The 27,597-nt window shown below is 36.3% G+C and overlaps 1 protein-coding gene across 10 annotated transcripts in view; it reads right to left on the reverse strand.

Moving 5' to 3' along the window:
* Positions 1-7,621: 7,621 nt before the first annotated feature.
* Glrb (glycine receptor beta) overlaps positions 7,622-27,597 on the reverse strand; it is a 99,349-nt gene continuing 79,373 nt past the window's right edge. For 5 of the 10 annotated variants that reach the window (XM_076932571.1, XM_076932565.1, XM_076932572.1 and 2 more), the window contains 5 exons: positions 27,037-27,177; positions 22,708-22,860; positions 17,988-18,280; positions 17,511-17,582; positions 7,622-9,264 (listed from right to left, as the gene is read on the reverse strand). In XM_076932571.1, the coding sequence (XP_076788686.1) occupies positions 8,971-9,264; positions 17,511-17,582; positions 17,988-18,280; positions 22,708-22,860; positions 27,037-27,177 (953 nt within the window). In that variant the 3' untranslated portion in view covers positions 7,622-8,970. The remainder of the gene's footprint in view (positions 9,265-17,510; positions 17,583-17,987; positions 18,281-22,707; positions 22,861-27,036; positions 27,178-27,597) is intronic. The other 5 variants (XM_076932569.1, XM_034500539.2, XM_076932570.1 and 2 more) reach the window with 3 other exon arrangements.

Consider the following 27,597-nt stretch of genomic DNA (forward strand, 5'->3'; position numbering starts at 1 on the left):
GTGCACATACCCACACAGACACAGACATAGACACACACACACACACACACACACACACACACACACATGCATGTGCACACATGCACTTAAAAATAAAATAAATCTTTAAAAATTAAGCAACAAATTAGTTTATTAAAATCTAAGGTAGTAAACCAAAGCAAATGAAAGAAATGCACACTAAAAACTATGAAGCATTGATAAAGAATTAAAGGAGACACAAAAATAATAGAAGTGTATTCTATGTATATGAATTCAAAAATTTATCTTCTTAAATATTCATATAACACTATTTTTTAGAATTCAATGTCATTCCTATCACAGTACTGGTGATATTTTTATGAAAAATTCCAGGCAAGTCACAAATTCTCTGATTAACAAATACAACCTTAAGAGTAAGAAAAAGACTACAGAAGCCACACGTCTTTATTTTCAAAACACTATAAGAAGATGCAATAATCAAAGGAGCATCCACTGAAATAAACACAGACACATAGGCCATTGGAGCAGAAGGGAGAGCCTAAAACTCACGCCTTTGATTTATTGTCTATTGGCCTCTGGCACTGGTATCAAGAGAAGGAGGAAGAAGAAGAAGTAGAGGAGGAAGAGAAGAAGGAGGAAGAAGAAGAAGAGAAGAAGGAGGAAGAAGAGGAGCAGAAATGCAAGAGTAATCTCTTCATTAGATAGTATTGTGAAAATGGAATGTGTGCATTGATAAGAATTAAATTATATCTTTATTTTATATTATATACTAAGACAAACTCCAAATAGATTTACATTTTAAAATAAGAATGAGAACTGCTGAACTTCTGGAAGCAAGCATCAAGAAAAGGCTTTATGACATTTTCAGTGCAGTGAGCTTTTAGATATTATTCTCAAAGTACAGAAAATGAAATTAGAAAAGGAGAATTAAGTCAAATCAAAGTCACTGAACAGCAAGGAAAACAATCACACAGGAGAAGAGGGCATATGAAAGAGGAAGCCTATTGCAACCAAAACATATAAATGCTTACCATTCAAAACACATACGAAATGCATAGAAAGAAAATAAATAGCCAAGTTTTAAAACTTACAAAGAACCTAATTAGACATCTCTCAAAAGAAGATGCATAAATGACTGACACGGCTATGAACAGGTTACTGAACATCATCAGAAATCAAGCAAACTACAACTGAGGTTAAGAATTTCAGAATGAGCTCAGACTCCTAAGTCCCCTCCTTTCGTCATTGTCACAAAGCCAATTTCACTTCATAAAAATTGTAGAAAATCCAAGGACCAATGAATTCTCCAGGCTTATTTAACTTCTTCTACTAATTGCTAAGACACAGGAAGTTGCACAAGTCACGAGTCTTCGGAAACTCCAATGCCGATTCAGAACTTGAGTGATAAATACCTGGCCGGCCAATCCCATTTCTAAGAGATACAATCATTTTAGCATTTTGGTGGTTATACTAGACATAAAAGAATTATGCCAAAGTAAAACTTTGAAACGCAGCTTTCTCTACTAGCACCCTCTCTTACTTACTTCCATTTTTCTCTCATGCACACCTGGGAGGAGGCACCATCTTCAAAAGAAAAGGGGGTTTGCATAGGTGGAGAAGGAATTTGGGAACATTATTAGGAAGCACAGTGAAGGCTCCAAGTCTCACAAGTGAATACACATGAGGAAAAAATAACAGTGTCCGTTTGAATTTGACAGATTTAGATGTGTATCATGGAATTTTGAATCTAACTTAAACAGTTTGTGAAAAGCTACGGCCATACACAAATGAGACGGACAGAGCAGTGGAGCACATCCAAACTGGGGATGCGGACCATTATGCAGACACAGTATTTAAGAGAGTAACCAAGGAATGCAAGTAGGAAGGAAAAATCATTATATTTCATTGCAGAAGTGGGAAAAGAGTTGGAAATACACACTGTCATAAGGCAACATAGGAAACCTCACCAGGTCCCCTGGAGGACAGGGCCTACGTGGAAGGAGTTAAAAAACACTGGAATCTTTTTCAAGTCTAAACGAATTAGAGTAGGAGACTGAAGAAAATGTGCCTCAAAATCTTCTGAGAACTGTGTGGCATATAGCGGATGGGAGCTCTTTTGGTGTCTAGAAGGAGGTGGGGGTACACTTCATTTTATGAGGTGCAAAAGAATGAGCCTAGGGTACATTCAAGAATGGCAGCTTTTTAAAATGAATAAACATACAAATAAGTAAATGGAACAATCTGTTGAGACTAAGTCTTTCATTGTGGGCCATCTGGTTCATATCAATTAGCGCACACTTATTTTATTTGATCTTTTAATAGGCAAGCCGGCAATGGGCTCCTAATGCAACTATAATGTGAAACTGTTATGGAACATACATAAAATGCATGCCCTACAGAACTTAAAAAAGAAAAAATTATGGCACATGTTTGTTAATAGAACATTAATTAATGCAGTCAGTTTTGTGTGTGTGTGTGTGTGTGTGTGTGTGTGTGTGTGTGTGTGCACGCGCGTGCGGATGCAGCATGCCCGTGTATATATACCTGTATAAAGATATGCAACACCTGGAATGTATTATACACAAATAATATTTATATAAAATATGTGTGTATCTGTGTGTTGACAAACAACATTCTAAATGGTGTCGTGGAAAAGTCAGGACAATACAGTGGACTATCTAGTTCTTAAAACCATACACTAGAATTTAAACTTAATTGCTCCTAAGAGCTTAAAATACAATAGGTCAAATTTCAAGGGTATTTTCTGTGATGAAAAAAATTATCTATCTTTGCTGTATTTTAAAATCCCTTTTTGAAGTGATTAACTTCCACCTAGCAAGTATACACTTCATACTGTCTTCCACTCATAATTATTCCATATTTAGAGCTTCCTCTTGTTTTTCTTAATTGTTTTTTCTTTGTTAAAAAAATGAAGTCTTTGGGTTTGTTTGTTTGTTTGTCTTTAAAAATTTGTGTGTAATATGTGGTTGGATTTTTAAACTATTCAGGTGTTTTCCTCAGAGTGATGGCCCCTTCAAAGTGTATCCAAAGTTAAAACTGGGTTAGCAGTTTGTGCAGTCATATATTTTCACATGTCAAGAGCTGAATAGTCATATCCTTAGTGAATGACAGACACGGTGGTTATAATGTAACATATTGTGTTAAAAAGAATTCAGTGTGACTTTGTAAGTTGGAAGTTTGCCTCATACACTTAAAGGTGAGTTTAGAACATAAAACATTATCATTTGCTCAGAATGGTGTTAATTTCATATATTGATTGAAAATTACTATTTTATTTAGTGATGGGATTATCTAATTTAAAAGTACTGGAATATAATAAAATACTTTAACATTGCCAATCTATTGAACATAATTTAAAATTCATTTTATTTTTCAGAATTATAGTTTTTTGGGGCAATCATTATGAGAACTAATATATATATATATATATATATATATATATATATATACATATATATATATCCTAATACATCAAATATATATCTGTGTATATGTTAGATACAAGAAATTGAGCTCAGTTTGTATAGCTTGTTTAATAGATCCAGGAAATGTGTCCCCATTCTTTGAAATGTTCAGAAGTCCCTTCATTTTCTCATGCCTTTCATTTATCAGGTGGAAAGTGGGTACACCCTGGAGTTCTGACGTTAGCATATTGTTTTGTCATACACACAGCCTGACTCATCATTGTAGTCTCCACATTAAAATTTTAACGTCCAAGAAGATCTAATTGTGTGATTTATAGCTTCTTCAACTACACTCTTATTTGGGTAATTGTGACTACTAACCTATCTTAGGAGCAGAATTAACCTGAAGCCTTTATCTAAGTGACCATAAAGGTCTTTATTTACCTAGACACCCAATTTTATAAGGATTTTTTTTAAAAAAATAAGTAGTAGCCTTAACTATTTTCAAATATTTGTTTTTAACCATAAATACAGATGTATTTTTATAGATTCATAATAGTTGCTTTTCCGCCTATAAAATAGAAGAACTTAAGGAAAGGGTCTTTAACAAATATGCAAATTTGGCAGCATACCCAGCTGCCATCCCAAGCTCTGGTCCAAGACTTTCTCCTCTACTCTGGTGTATGATACTGGACACTGAAGTTATTTCACCTAAAATTTTTCAAAACTTCCAGAATGCCAGCTCACTGGCTGGAAACTCGTGATTTTCGAATGAAAGAGCTTTTGAGTTAAGGAATGAATGAACAGGAAAAGCGCAGCTGTGTTTAGAAAGAGGCTTTATAATAGTCCAAAGCAGAATTTATTAGGTTATTCCCTCTTAATGAGTCCTATATAATATGCTCTCAGTTAATAAAGTAAAGATATCTTCACAGCTGTCAAGCTGGCTGATGCTGACTTAGAATGAATGATGCTGGACACTTAGAATGGGTGTCTGAGTCTAGTAGGCAGATCGGACCCACATTTTAGGAGGAAGTTTCCATAAATCGTATGGCACACAGTTGTAGTCTTTAAAGACTAACCATGTGTTGTCACAGAGTGCCAGTTTTCACTGGCAAGGCAACGTTTACAACTCTAACACTGGGTAACCTGAGTGGAGACTTTCAGAGCTAGGGCGTTTGGCCAGTTCTTCTTGCCAATCATTTCACACAAGGTGTTTCTGTTTCTGTACTGGCCTAGGGTGAGGCAATAGTAATTGACCAATAAAATTTTCATTCAGAGGTAATTGGCAGAGGACATGTAGTTGCACCTAGAGTCTTGGTAAGCCATTGAGGTGGGGGATGGCCTGCTATACTGTTCGTCCCTCACCACAGCAACTGTTTGAATTGAACTGCCTCCCATTGAAAGTTAAGACTTGCTGAAAATTGATTAAAGTTATAGGATTAAGAGAAGATGAGAGTTCTAGTTAAGAAATACACATTGGGTAGACAGATGTACACCATAAGCTAAGAAATTCATCTGTTGCTCACCGAACAGCTCTTAATTATTTTTTTTTTTTTTTTGACTGAACTGGTCTTGCATGTTGCAATTTGTAGTTCTTCTTTGGGTTAACTTCTAGTTTCAAAATTCTATAATACATTATTAAATTATCTTTAGTTAGCCACACTCATTTTCTCTTTTTCTAATTGTATTCATTGGGGAGGTGTTTGCTACGATATGTGTGTGGAGATTACAGGACAACCTGTGAAAGTCTGTTCTCTCCTTTTACTGTATAGGTCTCAGGGATCCAACTCAGAGCTGCTGGATTGGCTGCAAACATTTTAGCAGCTGGGCCACTTTGCTCAGTATCTGCTGTATACCTAAGAGATCCTTTTCCCTTAGACAAATGACATAGATTTTTTTCATGTCTTGCGGTTAATATGCTTTATATTGTTATCTGTATTATGGTAATTTAGATATTTAGCATATGCAATTCACACTTGTTGCTGTATGCCATTCAGTTGTTAGTGGGAGCTCTGCTTTATTCTACTCAACAGTTTTGGACTCACACAAACCCTTGGCAAAAAAAAAGTATCTATACATTTGTTGATTTAAAAATTATTTGAGGTGTAGCCTGTAAGACTTGAGACACTTAAAAATATATGAGTGTAATCGTTAAAAAATGAACAACAGAATTTATGAACTTCTGTATTCTTGGTGGTGAAAGACACAGAAATATCTAGAGAGAATGTATTAAATGTATCAAAGTATAAGGATCTAGTTTATGAATTCGTGAACACTAGGAATAAAAGTAACTTTAAATGTGACTTGCACAGAGTTCTCATTAATGTTAATCACACGAATGTTGTTAAAATGTTCCTTTGATGATGTGGCTGACATTTTCCAAGTGCTTGATTTTACCCCTTAGAAGGTTAAGATTAATGTTACTGTAAAACAAAGCAAGCTAGTGAGTGCTGTGAACCATTGTTATACTGCATAAATATGCAATCAATTTGATAATATAATTTGAATAACACTTATTTTCTATAACAAGGTAACACCATGAATGTGTTTAGTAAAGGTTATAGAAAAGATAGCAAACTATTTGCCATTTTAGGCCTGGTTGCTTAAATCTCACAATCATTATGTACATAAGTGGAAATCTTCAGTATTATAAATAATGATAAATTGAGTGGTATTCAGTATTATAAATAATGATAAATTTTAAAGCAGCTTAATTTGAGCACTGCACCTCCAGAGAAAAATATTTTAACTTTATTATTCACCAGAGAGGAAATCATATGACTGAAACACACTTACTTCTGAATGAAATACAAATGAGTTGAAAGGAGTGTTTGCACACATGACCTCCAAGTCTGGTCTACTTAGAGCAAACAAAACATTACACTAATCATTTCTGTAACAGGGGATGCTTGAGTTTAGCACGTCACTGAAATCTAAATATGAGAGAAAACGGTTGAAGTCAATTTAGTGGGATATTAGGGTATAAATAACTTTATCATAATTTTATAAGGGAATGTGTGGTTTAGTTCACTAAGGCCCAAGATAATGCATTAAGCATATCTGTATGGAAAGTGGCATAAAATACTTTATGTACATATAGGTGCACATGAGTTCCACATGTGCCTGTGGAACACAGGAATTCAAGGGTACACAGGAATTCTTTGTACTTTTTCAAGTTCATTGGAACATTCTGAAATGATGCCAAGTGAAAGGAATTAAAATGAAACAGGTCAATGATATGAAATTGGGTAGGACTGGCATGGTGAGAGTGTGAGCCTGTTATGACTAAAGCATGCATTAGTATCTTTTAGCAGAAATACGTGAGGAAATACACCAGAGTTTTAAATGTCTGAGTATTTCAGGCCAGCAGCTTCACCATGGGTCTTCACACACACAGCCCCAATAATACACAAATAACTATTGTAATGCAGTTTTGTATTAGAAAAAAGACAACTTCATTTCCATGTGGGAAAAAAAGGTCCTCCCAAGGTTAAGAGAAGACAGAATTCAGATATGCAAATCTAAGTATGTTGTCACCTAGAAAGAGTCCCAGCACATATAATGTGGAAAATCCAAATAATGTTAGGTTACATGCCATTTATTCTATATGCTTTTATGTTAAATTACTTTTTATAGTCAAAAGTCAGGCTGAGGTTAGAGATACCTAAAAACAGGTCGGGGTTGGGATCTCAGCACAATGATCCCTGAGAAGTGCAAGAAGAGAAAAAACGGCAAGGATAGCAATACATGTGCTATCCTAACCAGATGTGTCTGGTTCATAAAATATCTACATATTATATTGTATTACATGACAAAAGTCCTTCCCCACTGTTTTCACAACACATTTCTCTATGATGACACTTCTTTCACTATAAGACACCTAAAACCCTAGATCAAAGGCCCTAACATGAAAGCAAGTTCTAAAAACAAATGTAAGAAAATATCAGTACAAAGAGATTCTTTAAATGATACACGTTGAAGGTATTTTTCTCACGGCCAGCCCATTAAACTAATACTTCCCTAGGTCTTGAGAGAGAAGTCCATTAACCATTTTACTTGTGGCATTTTAAAATGATTTAGATAGTCATGCTTTTGTAACTGGATGGTACTGAAACACTACAGAGGATCACTCTATATACCATTTAAAGGTCATAACCACTGGGGATATTTCTAAGTTAAAAATCTTCAATAAAACAAATAGCAGAAAATAGCATATGTCAATTGCACAAATAATACTTTTAATGCATTGTATTATGAGTTGATTGTACAAACTATCAACAAGAACAAAAGTGCTCCAAATAATGTAAAATGGTTTTATGGTCTATGTTTACATTACGTTAATTACTAATAGCTCCAATTTTAGCTAAGACAGAAATAAACAGTTACACTATGACACTGTTAGAAAATGGGGTTTCACAAGATGAGGCTTAGGGGTTCTTTTCATGTAGAAACAAGATGAAGTCAGTCAGCCCCAACATCTAGACTTTCAGCAGGAAAGAAAAAGTGAAGTCTAAAGTTTAAATAAAAAAAATATTATTAACTAAATCATTGTTTTGTAACATATTCAAATACATTCAAATAAATAAAAAAATCCAAAAACAGTTTGAATATTACTGGAAATATAGAAACATGTTCATAAAATAAACAAACTAAGTCCTTCAGTGATTATGATTTTTCCAGTTCAAGTTCATGCTAAAGATTCCTGGAGTCTAACAGTAATCTGGAATCACATGTCACCGCACCGTTTCGATTTGAAAAGTGTGCAACTCTTTTTAAGGCTTACGCTTAATGTTCTCCATACCAACAAATGAAAGGCATGAAAATAGACTTTGATGTTTAAGGTGGTTTAAAGAATTTATTTTATCCAAAATATTTAATTAATACATCTATCATTTATCTGTATTTTGTCAGAAGCATTTATACTAGCCCAGATTTCTCTTTTCCTCAACAATGCTTACTGTTCTATTATCTGGCATTTTGACGACATAAGCACACTTAAAAATAAGCTTGCTTTATAAATGTATAATTTTGATTTTAATTTTCAAGGAGCCCGCATAACTATTACTGATCTACCTCTCTTAAAAACTTTAAATACTATGTCATATAATCTTGCTTAATCTGTAATAATACTATTGAAAATTATTTAATAAAATGGCTTTCTTTCTTACAAGGAAGGGGATGTAAGATACTGCATACATGGAACAGTGAACATGACAGGGGTCAGCGTGCACATCACGTTTTCATCAGGATTACTGGAAGCATTTGCAGTTACAGAGTTACAGGAGCTGAAGAGCACATTGTGTAGATTATGGAGTTTGCATATTTGTCACTGATTCCTAAAGCTCTATGCTTGATATACATACATCTATCTATCTCATGGTTGGAGCACAGACATTACAGGGTCATGCTGCCATTCAAAAGTAAGGTGCTGTATTTTATTATAATCAAGTGGCATCCAAATGCAATATATTGCTATGAAAATGCAAAGTGTTCACAGATTAGCAATTATGAATTGCACTGGTCACAATGAAATGGTGTTGTATTTCATACAAATGGAAATGGTTTATCATAAATATATAGACCAATATATAACATTGAAGAACAAGAAGCAGAAAGGAAATAACGCTCTTGCATAAAGGTCAATGCGCTTGGCTGCTGTTGGGATGACAGGCTTGGCAGGTGGAGGCTTCTTGTTCTTTGCCTGTGGTTTCCCAAGTCCATTGTTGACTTCAATAGGTTTCCCATAGCAGTCATAATTGGATAATTCAAAATCTCTTGGTAAGCTTCCAACAATGCTGAAGTCATTGGATCTCAGATCAGACTTGGAAGTACAAACTTTTTTGCATCTGGTCTCACCAACCTGAGCACAAAAATGAAAGATGATGTAACAGAATTTAATGTAAAGTTATAGATACCACATTTCTTCAAAAAGATACTTTAAAATTGAGTTTATAAATTAGCAGGAATGATAGTCAACTGATTAACCAACCAGGACAATTGGACATTTAAGACAGCTCTGATACTTTGCTCAAATAACAAGGCTCATACCACTGAATGGATTTTTCATTAATTTATACTCTTAGTATAAATAAAACATGAATCAACATTAATTTAAGTAACTATTTAGGTTGTAAGACTTTTCTCAGTTTAAATACTAAGAAATAAAAATCTTCCCTTGTTCCAGAGAAAATATAACTCTAAGTATGAATTCAGAGTTTTCATTTTTGCTGTCTTGTTTCTGAATAGAATTATTGATTAATAAGTGATGGAGCTGTTTGTTCTACAATAAGACTGTTGGCCTCTGAATCACAGCCATAAAAATTCCATATTACTTAAATATCTACTCACAGCAGTAAGGACAGCATGACTTCAATATCATAACAAGCACAGAATAAAGAATTCCCAGAAGCTCTCACTTTCTCACACTCAATTCACTGAAAACTCTCTGTGACATTGTGCTGGGCTCCCATATTCAGAAAAAGTGGCGTGGTGCACATGTGCCATGTGTGTGCATAATAAAGCATTCATGATGGCACGGCTGAAGAAGGAATAAGATTGGTTTCCTGCCTACAAAGGATCCTCAAGCCTCCTTTAAGAAGTCATGGCTCACTCACTAGTTGGTGGATCTCTTTTTGTCCCATTCATCGGAGATTTTACACAAAACTTCTCTGTTATTTTTAATTCAGGATTAATTCAAATGCATATAGGCCAGGAGAAAAGATTTTTACAATAGAATGTCCTCTGCAGCAGTTATAATTCCGTAAGTAGCCATATGAACCACCTAAGTAAGATAGTAATCCTTCTCAACACATTCCTAATTTGTCTGTTGGAACCTAAATTTGTCAGTTTCCCATATTTCCATGCATCTCATTTAGTCTTAGAGTATACACTGCCCTCTCCGCCAAGTACAGAGAACAGAAATGAGGCAGCACAAAGATAAAGCTGGCATCAACAACATCATCACCACCAACCAACAAGCAGATAAAACTGTAATATTTCTTAATTTAACCTCTAAAATTTTGTGTGTGGCTCATGTAAAAGCCAATGATTTTATATAGAACGTCATGAGCTAACAATAAGATTTCTTCTCTAGATATTAAAAAGATTTTCAGAGGAAACAATTTGGACAGACTTTTTACGGAATCTGAATCAATGCTAATTTTTAGACATACCTTTACCATAAAGAAACAGCTAGCCATGGTCAGACACCAGCTTTCATTCTTTAAACTTCTGAAGATTGTGAGCATGGGGACTGTTTTGTCTTTTATTTATGAGCTCATTGTATATGACAAGTGTGGAGTGTTATGAAAAGGTTGATGGTAACAACAAAGAGTTTGTAGCTGTTTTTATAAATGAAAAGAAAAACATATAATAGAAAGACATATCAGCTACCAAAATATTGAACACTAGCTAAGCCAGCACAGTCTTTTTTTATGGCGAGGAGTATCTGATAGCCAGATAGATGAATGAAAACATAACTTTGCATGACAACCATATATTTCTTTAAAAAAAAAACTCTTCTACTGAAATCTGGGTTATATGTTTTGTGTTTTTAGTCATACTTTTGCTTAGCAATCACACTATTATGTTTTAAATTGGCCTTTAGGTTTTCTATAATTCAAAGAATATTATGCCTCTATTGTTATTCAGACTAAAAATTAGTGACATACATACTTCCTTATTGTAATTACTTGAGAATTTGTGGTGTTTTCAAAAGCAAAATACATGGAAATACATGGATTATGACTCTAAAACTGTAATTATATATAAATTTTATCATAGAACTATTAGATTTAAAAGAATTAATTTTTTTCTAGCTTTTATTTTATTTCATGTGTTATACCAAATCTGTGAACTAACCAAGTTATAGATTACTGCAAACTTAGTGGGTACATTAGTAGTAATGTATTTAGGATCTCATGTTAATGATAAAGGTATGATAATGGGATGTCAGGAGGCTCAACAATGAGGGTGACAAAGGAGGGGGGTGGATGTTCAACACAGAAAAAGATAACAACAGAATGGCAGGGGACTGCAGTTAGAAAATCATGTGGGAACATCTCCCCACATGGTCCTCAGGGCTCCTGTATGAACTTCTGGAGAAATAAATAAAAATAGTAAGAAAGAAATAGTAAGAAATAAATACATGCTGCAGGAGCAAAGGAGTGTGTTGTCTCCTAACAGAATTTCCAATGTGTAAAGGCATACCCTACAATCTCTGAGGCTTTGATGGTAACAGAAACTCTGGTCAAACCCTGGGGAAGGGAACCACAATTTCTTTGAAAATGGTTTTCCTGGTGCATGATAAATTGAGAAAAGTGTTAAAGCAGATGTGGTGTCCTAAGCCTGTAATCATAGCTCTTAGAAGGCTAACTCTGGAGGCCACATAGTGTATTGGTGAACAGCTATAATCATTAGAGTCAGGTAAGGTAGAGAAAAAGTAGAGTCTGACAGTCTGAATAACACAATGGACCTTTGCTTCTGGGAGGAGACAGCAGACTAAGTCTTCTTTTCTTTCACTGAGTTCCATGGAAACCCTACCTTTTATATTGAAAAGACTTTAACAGAAGAAGCAAGCAGCAGGAGACAGAAAAAATGTATAATGGAGTGGAAAGGAAATGCTAAAGTGGGAGGAGTAAGGGAAGAAGGGCAGGAGGACAGAAGGAGAGGAGGAGAAGGAAGAAGACTATCATAAGGACTATTGTAAAGGCTCAGCAGAGGGGCCAGACCCCAACCTCTAAACTAATGGAGTCACACTGTGATGCATTCAGTCATTGTCTTTTCACTTACAGGTTTCTTGGAGGTGTAGATGTACCAATAGAGAGAGACAAAAAGTCCCCAAGGGAGCCTGCTCTGTCTAAGCAAAGGAAAAAGGACAACCTAACAATTTATAAAATGTTGAGCCTATGATTTATCATCTCCTCCATCCAAATGTCACACACACACACACACACACAGACAAGCTGTGGGAGGGCTGTAGCTGCTATCTTTGAAGGCTGTAATAAGAAGTCCCACAGAAATGGTGTGAGACTAGGTCACTGACAGATGGTCCTCTACCACACTGGGGAATAACACCTTAAGAGCCTATAAAGAATGGAAGCCAAGTAGTCACATGTGCTGAATCTTTGCAGACCACATAAAGAATTGAGCCCTCCCTCTCTACTCAGCAGGAGAAAGTGGTCTTCGCTTAGTGATGTGGAACTTAGACTTATTCTTCCCCTAGGTGTTGGGAGCCGACTTTTAGCAGAAATCGGCTATCAGCCTTGCAGCCATCTTGAGCCATATACCCTGACATGAGACTTGTATTACAATAGCCTACAACAGCTGAGCACACTCGGATAACATCTTGCTTTAGATACCCAGGACTTTCCTTGGGTGTGTGAGATTAAAGGTGTGTGAGATTAAAGGTGTGTGACTTAAGAGTGTGACCTAGAGATCAGATCTAGAGACAAGACCTAAGGGCAAGATTAAAGGTGTGACTTAGAGGCATGGCTTAGAAGTGAGACATATAAAAGGAGAAAATCAGACACTTTAGAGAGTACAATGGGCAGAACAATTTGGAGTAACAGAGATTCAGACACTAGGAGTAGGAATAGACATTAGACACTCAGAAGAGTACAACTTGGAGTTAGTTATTAGACATTAGGAGTACAACTAGGAACTAGATTGAGTACAACTAGGAACTAGGAACTAGGAACTCAAGACTTGGGACTTGAACTAGGAAGAGAGACTGAAGAATAAGTGGGATTGAATCACATTCTGTCTGGTCTCCATTCTTTGAGTCCATCCTTACTCTCTCTCTTGCTGAACCCTGACCTGCAGACCGGAGCGGCAGCTTGGGCCAGGAAACAGTGGCTGCCAATTGTGGAGTGGAGAGGGAGGCAACATTTTTGGTGCCCAAATGTGGGCTAGTGTGGTTCTCAACATTTTTGGCCGCCCAAAGTGGGGCAGCTTGGGCCGCATCATTTTTGGCGCTCAACAAGAGGCAGCAAGAACGAGAGATCCAGTGAGGGACATTACCAGAAGAAGGATCTGCTGATTGTTGCAGGAATCTGCCGCATCGAGAAAGGTAAGGAAAATGGGACAAGAAATTAGTCAACCTGAATCCAACTCTCTGTTTTGGTTTGCATCGAGAAAGGTAATGAAAATGGGACAAGAAATTAGTCAGCCTGAATTCAACTTTCTGTTTTGGTTTTGTTGTTTGCTGCTCACGTGTGTTAATTTTCTGCTTTTGTTCTTGAATGCTGTCTTTTTTTGTTCAAAATAAAAAGAAGAGTAAGTTAGAATCCAAAATACAACCAAAGGTTGATGACAATTTGTCAGAGCCAGATTGTGCTGACCAAGAGGAAGAGGAAGTCAAATTTTATGACGCTGAAATGCCCTCTCCCTATGTGCCTCCACCTCCAAGTGCTCCCCCAATGGAGACAATGGTTGTAGATCCCAAAAAGGAGTTACAGGACAAAATTTCTACCCTTAAACAACTGATAGAGTTAGAAAAAGAATATCAGGACTTAAGTAATCAGTTACAGAAATTAAGGACAGGGAAGAGTTCTCAAGAGACTAACTGCGAAAATCCTCCAACTCCTTGTGTTCCTCAACCCGGTGTCCAAAGGCAGTCCCTATCCTCTAGCTTTAGTTCAGCTACAGATCAGCCAGAGGAGGGAAATGCTGAGGCTTTTCCTGTATCAGAGACCAGAGACGCTCAAGGGGTTGCTTGGAGACATCACACAGGGTTTAATTTTCAAGTTATTAAAGAATTAAAAAATGCAGTATCTCAATACGGTCCCACTGCTCCCTTTACTATTGCAATTTTAGAGTTTGTAGCAGAGGAGTGGATGACTCCTAGTGATTGGAATACATTAGTGAGGGCAGTTCTTAGTGGTGGAGACTATCTTATTTGGAAATCAGAGTATCATGAGAATTGTAAAGAGACAGCTAGGAGAAACATTCAGGCAGGCAATGGTTGGTCCTTTGATGCCTTAGTAGGAGAAGGGCAATTTGCTTCTAGTGATAACCAGATGCAATATGAACCAGGTTTATATGCTCAAACTCAAAATGCAGCCATGAAGGCTTGGTGTAAACTTCCAGTAAAGGGAGACCCTGGTGCATCTTTAACAACAGTCAGGCAAGGGCCTGATGAATGATTTTCTGACTCTGTTCATCGATTAATGACAACGGCAGGGAGGTTTTTTTTTAATGCAGAGGCAGGTGTAGATTATGTGAAACAACTTGCATATGAAAATGCTAATCCTGCCTGCCAAGCAGCCATTAGACCTTATAGGAAAAAGACAGACCTTACGGGGTATATCAGACACTGTTCTGACATAGGTTCCTCTTACCAACAAGGCTTAGCTATGGCAGCTGCCATGCAAGGACAATCAGTAAGAGATTTTTTGGCAAGTAAAGACAGAAAAGCATGTTTTAAATGTGGCAAGCCTAGACACTTTGCAAGAGATTGCAAGGTAGAAAATGAGTTAAGCCAGAGACAGCCCAGAAAACAGCCTGGGCTCTGCCCATGTTGCAAATGTGGAAGGCATTGGGCTAGTGATTCTAGGTCTAAACAAGACACACAAGGTAACACCCTTTCCCATAATCAGGGAAATGGGAACAGGGGCTAACTCCAGGACCCGAACCAACGCAAGCCAAAACAGGCTTATGGAGCAGTCAGTGTCCTACCAGCAAACACCAATCCCTTTCTGAACTTAGTCGAGCAACACCAGGAAGCGCAGGACTGGACCTCAGTTCTGCCACCCACACAGTATTAACCCCAGAAATGGGACCTCAGGCCTTATCCACTGAAGTGGCTTTATCAGATTCGCAATCTAATTTGGATCAGGCCATAAAGGCTCATGAGTTACATCACCTTAATTCGAAAACTTTAAAAGTTATGTTTAAAATTACCAGAGAACAAGCTAGACAAATTGTCAAACAATGTCAATCATGTGTTACACTTTTACCAGTTCCTCATTTGGGTGTAAATCCAAAGGGACTGATACCAAACAGTATCTGGCAAATGGATGTTACTCATTATAATGAATTTGGCAAGCAAAAATATACACATGTATGTGTAGATACATACAGTGGTTTCATTTATGCAACATTACAAACTGGAGAAGCAAGCAAGCATGTGATCAGGCATATGCTTGCTACAATCGCTGTATTGGGTGTGCCTAAACAGATAAAAACTGACAATGGCCCAGGTTTACAAGCTCCAGTTTCCACCAATTTTGTGAAAAATTGGGAATACTACATAAAACGGGTATTCCATATAATCCGCAGGGCCAAGGTATGGTAGAAAGGGCACACCAAACCATTAAATGTCAATTTGAAAAAATTAAAAAGGGGGAATAGTATCCTACAAAGGGATCCCCCAGAAATATCCTTCATCATACACTCTTTATTTTATATTTTTAAACTTTGGATTCTGAAGGAAAATCTGCTGCAGATAGATTCTGGCATCCTGATACCAAAAAGAATTTTGCAACAGTCCTCTGGAAAGACCCATTAACTAGAACCTGGAATGGGCCAGATCCAGTGCTTATCTGGGGAAGAGGTTCTGTTTGCATATATTCCCAAACTGCAGATGATGCACGTTGGCTGCCAGAGAGACTGATTAAACAAATAGACAACAATAACAAATCCAGGGAGGAGAAACCCCTTGAGAAGCATATTTTTTCTTTGCAGGAAACATGAAGGAAACATGAAAGATGCTTTACAATTGCCTTCAAACTGGAACAGATCAACGAGTAAACCTGACTTGGGAAGTTCTCAGTGCTGAAGGAGACATCACCACCTGAATCTCCAGGGTTGCTCTATTGAACTCTTGATTCCCTGACTTATGATTTAGTGGGGGTAGATTGTTTAAACCCACTACCACAGTTATTATAGTTGTTTTTTGGGTTTGAGATTGACTAGAGCAGGAACAGGGATTTCCTTACTTGTTTTCTTTAGATCAAAGCTATGATCAGTTTTGTATTCCTTTAGATTTAGATTCTGATATAAGACATTTATAAACAGTATAGAAGAGGCTTATACTTTTTACTCCTCTGATAGAGGGAGTTATGTGTTGCCCTTAAAAAGAGTGTTGCTGTCATACTAACTATTCAGGCATTGTTAAGTCTCTTGTCTGTTGGGTCCATGCAGTTCAACAAACTGATGGCTTTTGTATGGCAACAGATAGATGCTATTCAAATGTATCCCATACAGGTCCATTATTACAGACTGGAAGTAGGGGACTCTGACACCTCTGTCATCAAGATTGACGAGGATTAACCCCTAACTTACGCACTAAGCTGGATAGTCAATGACGGGTAAGAGAGCATACCCTTGCCCCTAAAAGAAAGGAGGCCTCACCATCCTAAGACAGGAGCTCAACCAATGGCTGTTGAGTACCCAAGGAAGGGAAAGGGAGGCTGGGGTCCTTTTTTCCAACCTAGGACGGGCACGGTTTCTGTAAGTTTTCCCAGCCTTCCCTTTTGAAAAAAAAAATTTAAGAGGGGGGACCTGTTGGGGGCTGACTTTTAGCAGAGAGTGGCTATCAGCCTTGCAGCCATCTTGAGCCATATACCCTGACATGAGACTTGGATTACAATAGGCTACAACAGCTGAGCATACTCTGATAACATCTTGCTTTAGATACCAAACTGGAGAAGCAAGCAAGCATGTGATTACTCATATGCTTGCTGCAATCGCTGTATTGGGTGTGCCTAAACAGGTAAAAACTGACAATGGCCCACGTTATACAAGCTCCAGTTTACATCAATTTTGTGAAAAATTGGGAATACTACATAAAACAGGTATGGGGGGGTGGTAAACACACAGAGCACACAGGGATGTGGGATGGGTGGATCTATTGGTCTCCTGGAGAGTTTACAACCATTATTTCTGTGGAAATAGCCTTCCAGCTGACTTTTCTTCCCAAACACTGAACATCCAACAAGACTCTGTGAGTAAGTGCAAAGGTAACTTTAATTGGCTAAGCAGCAGGTTGTTGTTGAACCAATTACTTGAATCTATTTTTAAGTCAGTGATACAAAGCAGGGCAAAGGGCAGGTAGGCTATTCAGGCCTTCTCTAGCTGTGATGCATGGGCTAGAAAGATCCTTACCTGTGTGTTGAGAGTGTCTGTGGGCCAGCCATCCAGTTGGTAAATGATCTGCTGACAAACCATGGGAAGCTCCTTAACACAGTAGGAACGGGAAAGTGACTGACCAACACCATGCCTTTCCTAGCCTCAGAGCTGGCTGAAGGTCTATGCAAACCCCTAAGTCCCTTTGCTTCTTGCTAATATTTTTATATAGTAAGGTATAAACTCTTGAAATATCTCTCCATTCAATGGTGAGCAAATAAAGTCACGATTTTAAACTCAGTTGAGAGTTTTCAAAAATTTTAAGGTATTACATAGATTTTCCTAGGAATTCCTTGACATGTTTTATATGTTTTCGGAGAGTACTTCCCAAAATTTCTGCTGGACTCAGTTCTGTTTCATCTTTTGAAAATAAATACCAGACCCACCATTTAATTCACACAGTGTCTCTTTCCTGGCACTGAAGAGACCCACTTCCATGGTTCATTCCACTGTTACCTGCAAAGTGCTGATATGCACAGGGGTCCCTGTGCCATTCACAGTATTCTTCTTAGCTGTGTTTCCACCTTTCCCATCTGCTTGTTCAGCCTTAGCGATTCTGGCCTTCTCAGCTTCAACCCTTTTGGGATTGTTCAACATCACCTGGACAACAGCATATTCCACGAGGGAGGCAAACCCGAAGAGCAGGCAGGCAATGAGCCAGACATCCAGCGCCTTCACATAAGACACCTTGGGAAGTTCCGCTGCAAGGGTGGTGCACTCTGAGGCCAAACTGAGCACGGAGAAGATGCCTAGCAACAGGAGAATCAGCTGGGTTTAGCCCTGGGAAATGCTTTACAACCATCTCTCAATCACTATTAAGTGCTGATTACTTTCAATAGATTACAAACAATCCTTAGGTGTCTTTAAGGATCAAAGACAGAAAGAAATAGGTTGTACTATGTGAAGTAGTAACTGTGGTTGGGAAATATTTATAAATGTGCATCATTTAAAAATTAAATGGTTTTAAACCAAGGTTTGGAAGCACAACATGGATTTGATTCGAGGATTAATCATGAAACCTTGGGAGTGTCTCTGAGAAAACTAACGAGCTCTGTAATTCATTAGTGGTTTGATTTCTTTGATTTTTTTGAGGAGAGTTTTATTTGTAGGAGGAATTTTCACCCACAAACAAGAATAGAACACATAAATTTTTGATAAGCTTTTTGTTTCCTTGTTGGTTGTCTTGTTTACAATATAATGCCTAGCAGAGAACATTCCTGTTCATTTCAGAAAGAAAATCTCAGGTCTTTAAGAAAAGAAATACAATTCTGCTATGGGAAATATTAACTTTAGATGGAAACCAGCATTATATATAAACATGTGCAGTCATCATGCAGTAATTAGGTTTATGTAACATAAGATAATTTAAGCAATCATAAAACTCCAGAGAGTAATTGTTGCAATTACAAGTGTCTTTCTCCTCTGTAGTTACTCTGCCTTCTCTTCCTTCCTCTCTTCCAATCTCCCTTCCTGTCATCAGGAGGGTGGTGGTGAAAGATGACTTGCTGCCACACAGTACACACTATGACTAACACCGCATCCAATGATGTCCACAGAGAGATGCTGTCAGTCAAGATACCAAATCTCTGCTTCCTAGGCACAGTAAATCCCCTTTCCCTATTCTTTCCTTCCTTCCTTCCTTCCTTTCTTCTTCTTCTTCTTCTCCTTCTTCTTCTTCTTCTTCTTCTTCTTCTTCTTCTTCTTCTTCTTCTTATTCTTCTTCTTCTTCTTCTTGTTATTATTCTTCTTCTTCTTCTTCTTCTTCTTCTTCTTCTTCTTCTTCTTCTTCTTCTTCTTCTTCTTCTTCTCTCTCTCTCTCTCTCTCTCTCTCTCTTTCTGCTTATAGCCTCATCACATTTTGGAATAATGACTTGATTGGCATCTAACTTACTATATCAGGCATAACATTTGTGAGTCATACATTTGGAAATCTACATCAATCTCAATGGTTTTTAGTCTGTCAGTGGAATATTAACACGGAAGTCTAGGTTACTATCAGTTATTGCCATAAATGACTGTCAATTGGACCCATGAGCCATCCCCTAACTGCCCTCCTTGTTTCTACCTTCCCCTAAACAGTCATTCCACAATAAATTAGACAGGGATTTAATTTAAAATTCATCAAAATTGGAGTCTGATAAAAGGTTTCCAGAGAGCCAGATATCACTATTACCCAAGCCCTTGTTTTCCTCTCTCCTAGATAATGATATGAATTGCTTTCATTTCTTTAGTTAGAATATATAGTTTCTTTTATTAAGTTATAATTCTCTCTTCTTAAGGCTTTTGCTGACAAGCATGTTGTTCTATCTCATACCCCGATCTTACATAGTATATATCACACTTATTTGGTGTCTGCTGCTTTGCTAGGAAATATCAATGCATTAGAAATATAATTTTTTAATTCATCTTACTAACATTTGCTATTTATTTTTATGACTGCATTCTTATCGTCTTGATTAGTTCCCAGCAAACAGTCCCTACAAACAAGTATGTGTTGAATTAATTTAAAATTTTGGGATAACAAATTTATCCCAAAGTGCCTTGTTGGCCATACAATAATATATAAATGTATGTTTTATGTAATATATGCATACATATATGTAATGTGTAATGTATATGTACTATACATTTCATATGCATATAATGTCTTATATACATATGTTTGTGTATATAATATATTATATACATATTACTTCTAGATAAAATATATTTTTAATTATTAGTCTATAGATTTAGTGTGTCTAGTGCCTGCTATGTGAGCATGAGAAAAATGTGTTTAGATCCCTGGCTCCTATGCTGATATGGTGTCACGTGCCTATTATCCAGTACTGTACTTAGAGATAGAGACAAGTAGTAGTAGCCAGTCCATGAGCTCCATGTCAGTGTCTTAAAAAAATAGTGGAAAGTGATCAAAAAACATACCCAATGTCCATTCCTGGCTTCTGACTTTGTACACACAAGCTCACATGACTGCACAACCATGAAAATAGCACCCACAGAATAACAAAATAAAGACTTGAGCTTTATGGTTCCTTGATTGATTTTGATCAAATTGCATATTCAAATATAATAGTTATTTTCATTGCTTCTTTGGTTTCTTATTCCTTAAAAATTTATATTCTATGTAATGCATGAATTGGTTCAGTTGCTACAAAGGCATTTCAAGACTTACTACCCCTGTGCTCATTCTCCAGAACCCACAACCTTACGTTGTGTTTTAACACACACACACTCACAAACAGGAATGCATGCCTATGCATATTATAGCTCTCTGTCTATATTATATACATTTCTAAAACATATATAATACATATATGTCTAACACTCTGTATTCCATTTATTCCCTTCAATAATTCACAATGAGATATGCATAAAACCTTTTTGGAGGGAGAAAGAAAGCCAAAAGTAGCAGCCCCTCATCTGCCGGGAGGCCATGTATACCAGAGTTTCATCTATGTGAGGTCAGAAAGCACACACAATGGGAAATTGCCACATTTTCCCTAGTCACACTTTTGTGGGTACTGTTTACACTTTCTCCTTTACTTTTTTTCTTCACAGAAAGAGTCCATGCTTATTTTCTCACACAATGAGAGAGGAGGAAGAGGATGGTGGGAACGGAAGCCAGGATTTTGCAGAAGCATGGCATGCTCATTTCCACTAAGCTCCATCTCCAGCCAAAGCAAATACTTAAGAATCTTTACACGAATCCAAGTTTGAATGGCTGAAGCATTTAAATGGTAAATACATGGTGTTTGTCACCAGCCTTAAAAATAATAAGTTGTGCACATGAGTATTTAAAGGAAAGAGAAATGGCACTTAAATGGCACTTAGTATGCTTTTTCTAAAAAAAAATAAATCATAGGATGATACTCATATGCCATTTTAAGATGAAACTATGCCCAGACAAATGTATCATCAAGTTACCTTGTCATTATGTGAACATTAGAGTGTAACTACACAAATCTAAATGGGAAAGCCTTCTATTCACATAGGTTATATGGTACATACTATCATGCATGCAGACAATATTGAGGAAATGTCAAATAAGATGTGCATGATTTTATCTTCTGAGCCTGAGACACACATTATGTAGAATGATTTCCACCAACATGATTATTTGTCTTGAACTTTGGCACTAGTGAAGATTTTATATTTTAGCAATGCATGACTATATCCAATCAATAAGTACTTGAAAGAAATTGAATAAATCAACCACTGCAAAATTCTCAGAACAGGAAAAAAATTACCAACTGTATAAACACTAAGAAAATACAGATCACTGTCAAATATTGAACGAAGTCTTCCTCCAAACAGCAGGCAGCTACCATTTTGAAATTTTCTGCTTCAAAGTAGTTGTTGATACACTTAGCAAGTGTTGAGGTTTGGTCTTTTGTTATATGTACTGTAATGCTAAATACTGGCCCCCAAGGTTAGGTTGCCCCCATGGATGAGAGAATCCTCACTATACCAAAATAATATTATATGGCCTTGCTCCTTATTTTAAAACTATTAGCTGAATAAAGATGCTGACAGCCTGTAGCTTGGCAGAAGAGAGTTAGAGGGGGTTTAATTTCCCATGCTTGAGGGTCTGAGGCAGGAAATCAAGGGTTAGAGAATAAGGTACTATGAGATAAGATACACCATGAGCACATGGCCAGGAGAAACAGCAAGTATTTGGAGAACACTGCTGGGAAGGTAGCCAGACCGGCAATTAGAAATGTAGATTAGGAGTTACCCCCAAATAATTGTTCAAGCCAAATAAAATAACCAGAGTCTGCGTCTCATTTACTTGTTAGCTAGTTGGGGATAAGCTTAAATTGGTTGTACTAAAGCATAAAAGGACACAGTTTAGTATGGGTTCAGAAATGGGTTGACCAGAAGTTTTTTTTCCAATTTCGGAGTTTTTAGACTTCGAAATGTTTGCATATATTTTTTGAAGTCTTGAGGCTAGGACCCAAGTCCCAAAAAATATTCATTTATAGTTCATATACAATTACACCTTAAACAAAAGGCCTGAAGGTAGTCTTATACATGGTGTTTTTATTATACTCTCCCAGGAAGCAAAAGTATGTAATTTTCTACTTGTTACACATGGACTTTGGGGGCCTCACATTTTCAGGATAGGATGCTCAACCAAGAACCACAGTCATGGTGGAAGAGAAGCAGGGAGGCTTACCCAGAGGTACTCTGGCAGCACTGGCATCAGGGTTTATCCAGAAAGACAGCCAGGAGAGGACCACAATCAGCAGGGTTGGTGCATATACACCCATCATGTAGAACCCAACCTGTCTCCTCAGGGTGAAGATGACTTCCACACAAGTGTAGTAACCTGACAAAGCCATATAAGTGACAGTTGTGAGCATCATACCTATATAGAACCATCACTTAAAAAGACCTTCAAGGGACAGGATACTTCTACCCCTGACGATTTCACAAAGTAAACTCTGCAAAGGGTTTCCCTTTTAATTGGTGACACTTTATAAGGAGGGTGGAACCTGCTTCTCCTGAATGGACAACCTCACATGATACAGAGGAGCAGAGCTTGCATGTTGTTCCATATCAGGTGTAGGAACTGAGTTTGTATGAGAGTCTGTAACCCTTGACCTGTCCCTTGTTGGAGGCACTAGCATGGACGATGAACCTATGAGATCCTACCTCGAATCAAAGCAGCAGTTTAATTTTAAGAGGAAACACACTTGGCCTGTATCTGCCAGTCTAACTTTCAGCCATGTGAACCACATCTAGTGGGTGGGAGATAACACAGTCACTGAGAGGTCCCAGTTGGAGTTATCCCTTAAGATTTTAGGTAAGCCTGAGACAGTAGGGAGAGCAATGACTGAGATTTTCATTGACCACCCAAAGACTGTGAAGTGAGAAGACAGGACTTTACTCTCTACCCTCTTCACCCCTGCATGCCAAGGCTCTCAAACTTCAATTTTTATTTTCTCATGCTGAGACAAGTGCAGAAACTGCTCTAGAATATCGTTCTAGAACTTCCTAAACATCAACCAAATTTACTCATAAGTATTAGCCGTCTGAGGAAAGGTTTTGTTTTCCTGAGGGAGGGAGCAATAAAGAAAAGAAAAAAAGAAAAGAAAAGAAGACAAGTGAAAGAAATATTCTGACAAAACTCCATTTGAAAAGAAGACATACTTCCACATTGGAGATTGTTTTCCAAATATTTTGGCTTTTTTGGTCAGCAGTTTACATATAATGCTTATTGTTTAAAAGGTTTAATTCTTTTGAGCTAGTTGATCCATATAGGCCAGGCAAACCTCAAACTTTTAATACTTCTACCTCAGCATTCTGGAATAACAGGAATGCATTGCCACCCACAAAAGAAAATAGTTAATTTAGATAAAAATGACATTTACCATTTAATAAAAGTAAGAGTGTGTATAAATTCCAAAGGTTAAAGGACTCCTGCTGTTCTCAATTGGCCCTGTGCATAATTCTTTTAAAATATTGATGCAAACATATAAACCATATATAAGTGAAACAATTATAGAAAGAAGAATATGTTCCCACTGTCTTATAGTTAAAAACAATAAATAGTTATTCTAACTGGGATAAACAAACATTTTTCAAACACTAAAATAAACTTCATATCTGTTCAACAAGATTTCCATACAATAGTCTTAAATTTTTACATAAAAGGGGATTCACAAGTGTCTTAAGTTACATGAGAAAGCTATTCTGCTTTCTATATGATGAATTATACCCAATGCTGTCTCAGGGGTAGAGATGATAATATGAACACGGAACAGAAGAGGTGAGTGGGTAGGAATGGGAGCAAATGCTGATGATGATGTCAGAAACAAAACATGCAGATTTCTAGTTTTAATTTCATCAAAAACAAAGCAATACAGTCTATTGTTCCCAGGTCTTATAAGATGAAGGGGAAAAGTTAATAAAGTTCCCCCTTGTCTGTCCTGGCACCCATTTAAATTTCCTCCCCTGATAACAAAACCATATGCTCTTAGCCAATGACTGTGTGTAATGTTTCAAAACTATAATAATGCAAACTATTTTGTATTTACAGGTAACACATTTAAAAAGGCTCATAGTGCTTCCTATGTATGGCGCTCAAAGCACCTTGTTTTGTAATACTATCCGTTTATGCAGTAACAACATCATTTTATAGCAATACCGTGTATTCTTTCACCTACTGCATATGAAATGAAGAACAAAACATATATAAGCAATTATATATGAACAAACATAAGCATATATAAGCATATATAAGCAATTATATACATGCGTATATTTACATATATATGTTATATATGTATGTGTGTGTATATCTATATGTATATATCTATATCTATATCTATATCTATATCTATCTATCTATCTATCTATCTATCTATCTATCTATCTATCTATATATATGCATGAAGCTTCTCCAGGCACCATATATATATTTATATATATAGTTTAGTGATATATATATATATATATATGTGTGTGTGTGTGTATGTATGTGCATGTATATATATATATATATACATATAGTATTCATAGTATATTAGTGTATATACTGTATATAGCAGTACATAGTCACTATAAAATAGTATAATTTAAAATAAAAATGTACATTCCACCTCGTCATGTTTAAAGAGAGCCTGACTAAATGCCATCTTCCATGTGTTTTAAAGCAGAGTTCCAACGTCTACTTCCATAAAGGTCCTCACTAGGGGACTTCACGAGCTGTCGATGCATCTAGTTGTAAAATGTGTGTTGGATATTACAGTGATTTGCTTCATAAACTTTGATTAGAAACATTTCTTGATCTTTTTGATCTTTCTCTAGTCTGTTATATTTATGGGAGGCAGGTGGGCAGCTAATTGATATAAATGTGCATTGGGAAATTTCAATCTACTTTCCATTTCCTGTGTCATTTTCTTTCATTATTCACTTAGGCACCCAATTTAAGTATTTTCATTTGGTGTTCCCAGATTTTTCCCCTTCACTATCTGTTAGTCATGGAACTGCGTTTACTTCAGTACACTTAATGCCAATCCAGAATTCCTTTACAAATTAGTTTTTCCAATACTATGTGTAAACATATATGTCTACATAATTTTATACAAATCTGCATGTTCATTATCACATATATTTTGAGATACCTGATTTTACAAAGTTTCACAAATCTTATCCAAATACTGAATGTTTTACTTCTGATTTATATAAATATTGAAAGGAATATGAAACACAATAAATGTCCAAAGTATGTTAACCACAACCTCGCTGTCACTGTTCTCTGCAGCTACTAGAACTATAAGGTCGTATTCATGATTAATCAAAAAAAATACCTCGAAGCCCTTCACAGGACTCTAGAGCAGTCCTCTAAATTGTTTCTTTGCAGCACATATTCTAATTCCCATCTAAGAAATACAGAACTTTCACTTTTTACCGTTTAAATTCAGTAACTACTTACTATTGTATTTATGATGTATTTTATAATTTACTATAGTCTCCCCATAAAAGCATATAATTTTATCAATTTATTTGATGGTCAACAACAGATGCTTAATCTAAATTTACCACAAGGTTCGCTAACCTTGCATGTATTTATGTTAAGACTGTAAAAATGAAACTTCTCACTTTCTCATTTTAATATATTTTCCCTTAATGTTGACATCACAATAGTAGACTTTTACACAATATAAACGCTTCCAAAAACATAAATGTAACTCCTATCTATTTCTGAATAACTTTATGATTTGTTTTCCAATGTAGAATTGTATGTAGCTTCCAAGTTAAACTAATACTTGCTAATAATGCCATAATCAAATTTTTGTATTATTTAACTTTAAATTGTTAAGTGATGCCTTAACCCACTCTGTGACATAGGCTGACAGTACAGACACCAAGGCTGAATGCTGTATATTATGAGAGCAGAGGTGTGACTTTTGAAGTTCTCCAAACCACATTGTAATTTAATGGCTGAGGTTACTTTGCTATGCCTTTCATATCCCATGACCTAGACAAATAATATTCCTGTACAAGGAACATTCAAAGATGATTAATTTTCTCTCACTCTTATTGCTTCTCATGTACTACAAAAATCAATGGTTTTAAAATTAACAAGACAGTCTACATCTCATCAAAATAAAATAGCTCACAAGCAAACAGATGAATAAAGATAGATTACAGTGTGCTACATTGAATACTTAGTTCTAAAGATAATCTTGTCAAAACTTGGCAACATCTAAGAAAACTATTACTTGAGAAAGTTTGTATTACCGTAATGAAATATTGACAAGCTCTTACCAACAGAATTATATAGAGAAAACCCCATCTATTTCATAATTAAAAGATCAAAGATCTTAAATGAATACATTGTGTAAAAGGTTTTAACACGTGGTTATGAGAATACTTTCCTTGCATTTATCTAATTTTTAATCATTTTTGTTTGATTCTTTCCTTAGTCTATAATTAAAGCTAAAACAAAAACTTTGGAACCTGGGTGGTTAGTTTTATTTTCTAAGATATCACTTACCAGTGCCTTTATAGTATTTTGTACAGTTGCCATATTCGATATCCTCCTTTTTAATATCAAATTGAGGTAAAGCAATTTTTTCCAACTGAACAGGATCTCCTGACTGCCAGATGAATCTCAAATCATCAGTTGTATAACCAACTACAATAAGCAAATAAACACATTAGATTAAAATATGAGTATCAGTGCTTTCTCATTATTTTAATAATCCTTATTAAACACAGAGAAGGTAAGAAAGCATGACATTAGGTTATAGATTTGTAATTTAAACTTCACAGTGGCCTAATCTTTGGCCATGCACAAAATAACAGCATAAGAATAACATGCCATCATCATAAAAAAAGAATAGGTTAAATAACCATCAAAATCAGATACAATCCTAGATCACCATGTACAAATAATATCTTCTGCATCTCTATCAGTAAAAACAGTCACAATGAGATTGAAGCTTTCTGCATATTTCCATTTGTAATCTTGTACTATGTACCTTAAGTTGCAAAACAGGTATGATTTTAAATAAGTCATTGCCAGGTTCCTGGAAGGAATTAAATCATGACAGTC

This window comes from Arvicanthis niloticus, chromosome 4, assembly GCF_011762505.2.
Source record: "Arvicanthis niloticus isolate mArvNil1 chromosome 4, mArvNil1.pat.X, whole genome shotgun sequence".
Taxonomy (NCBI): domain Eukaryota; kingdom Metazoa; phylum Chordata; class Mammalia; order Rodentia; family Muridae; genus Arvicanthis; species Arvicanthis niloticus.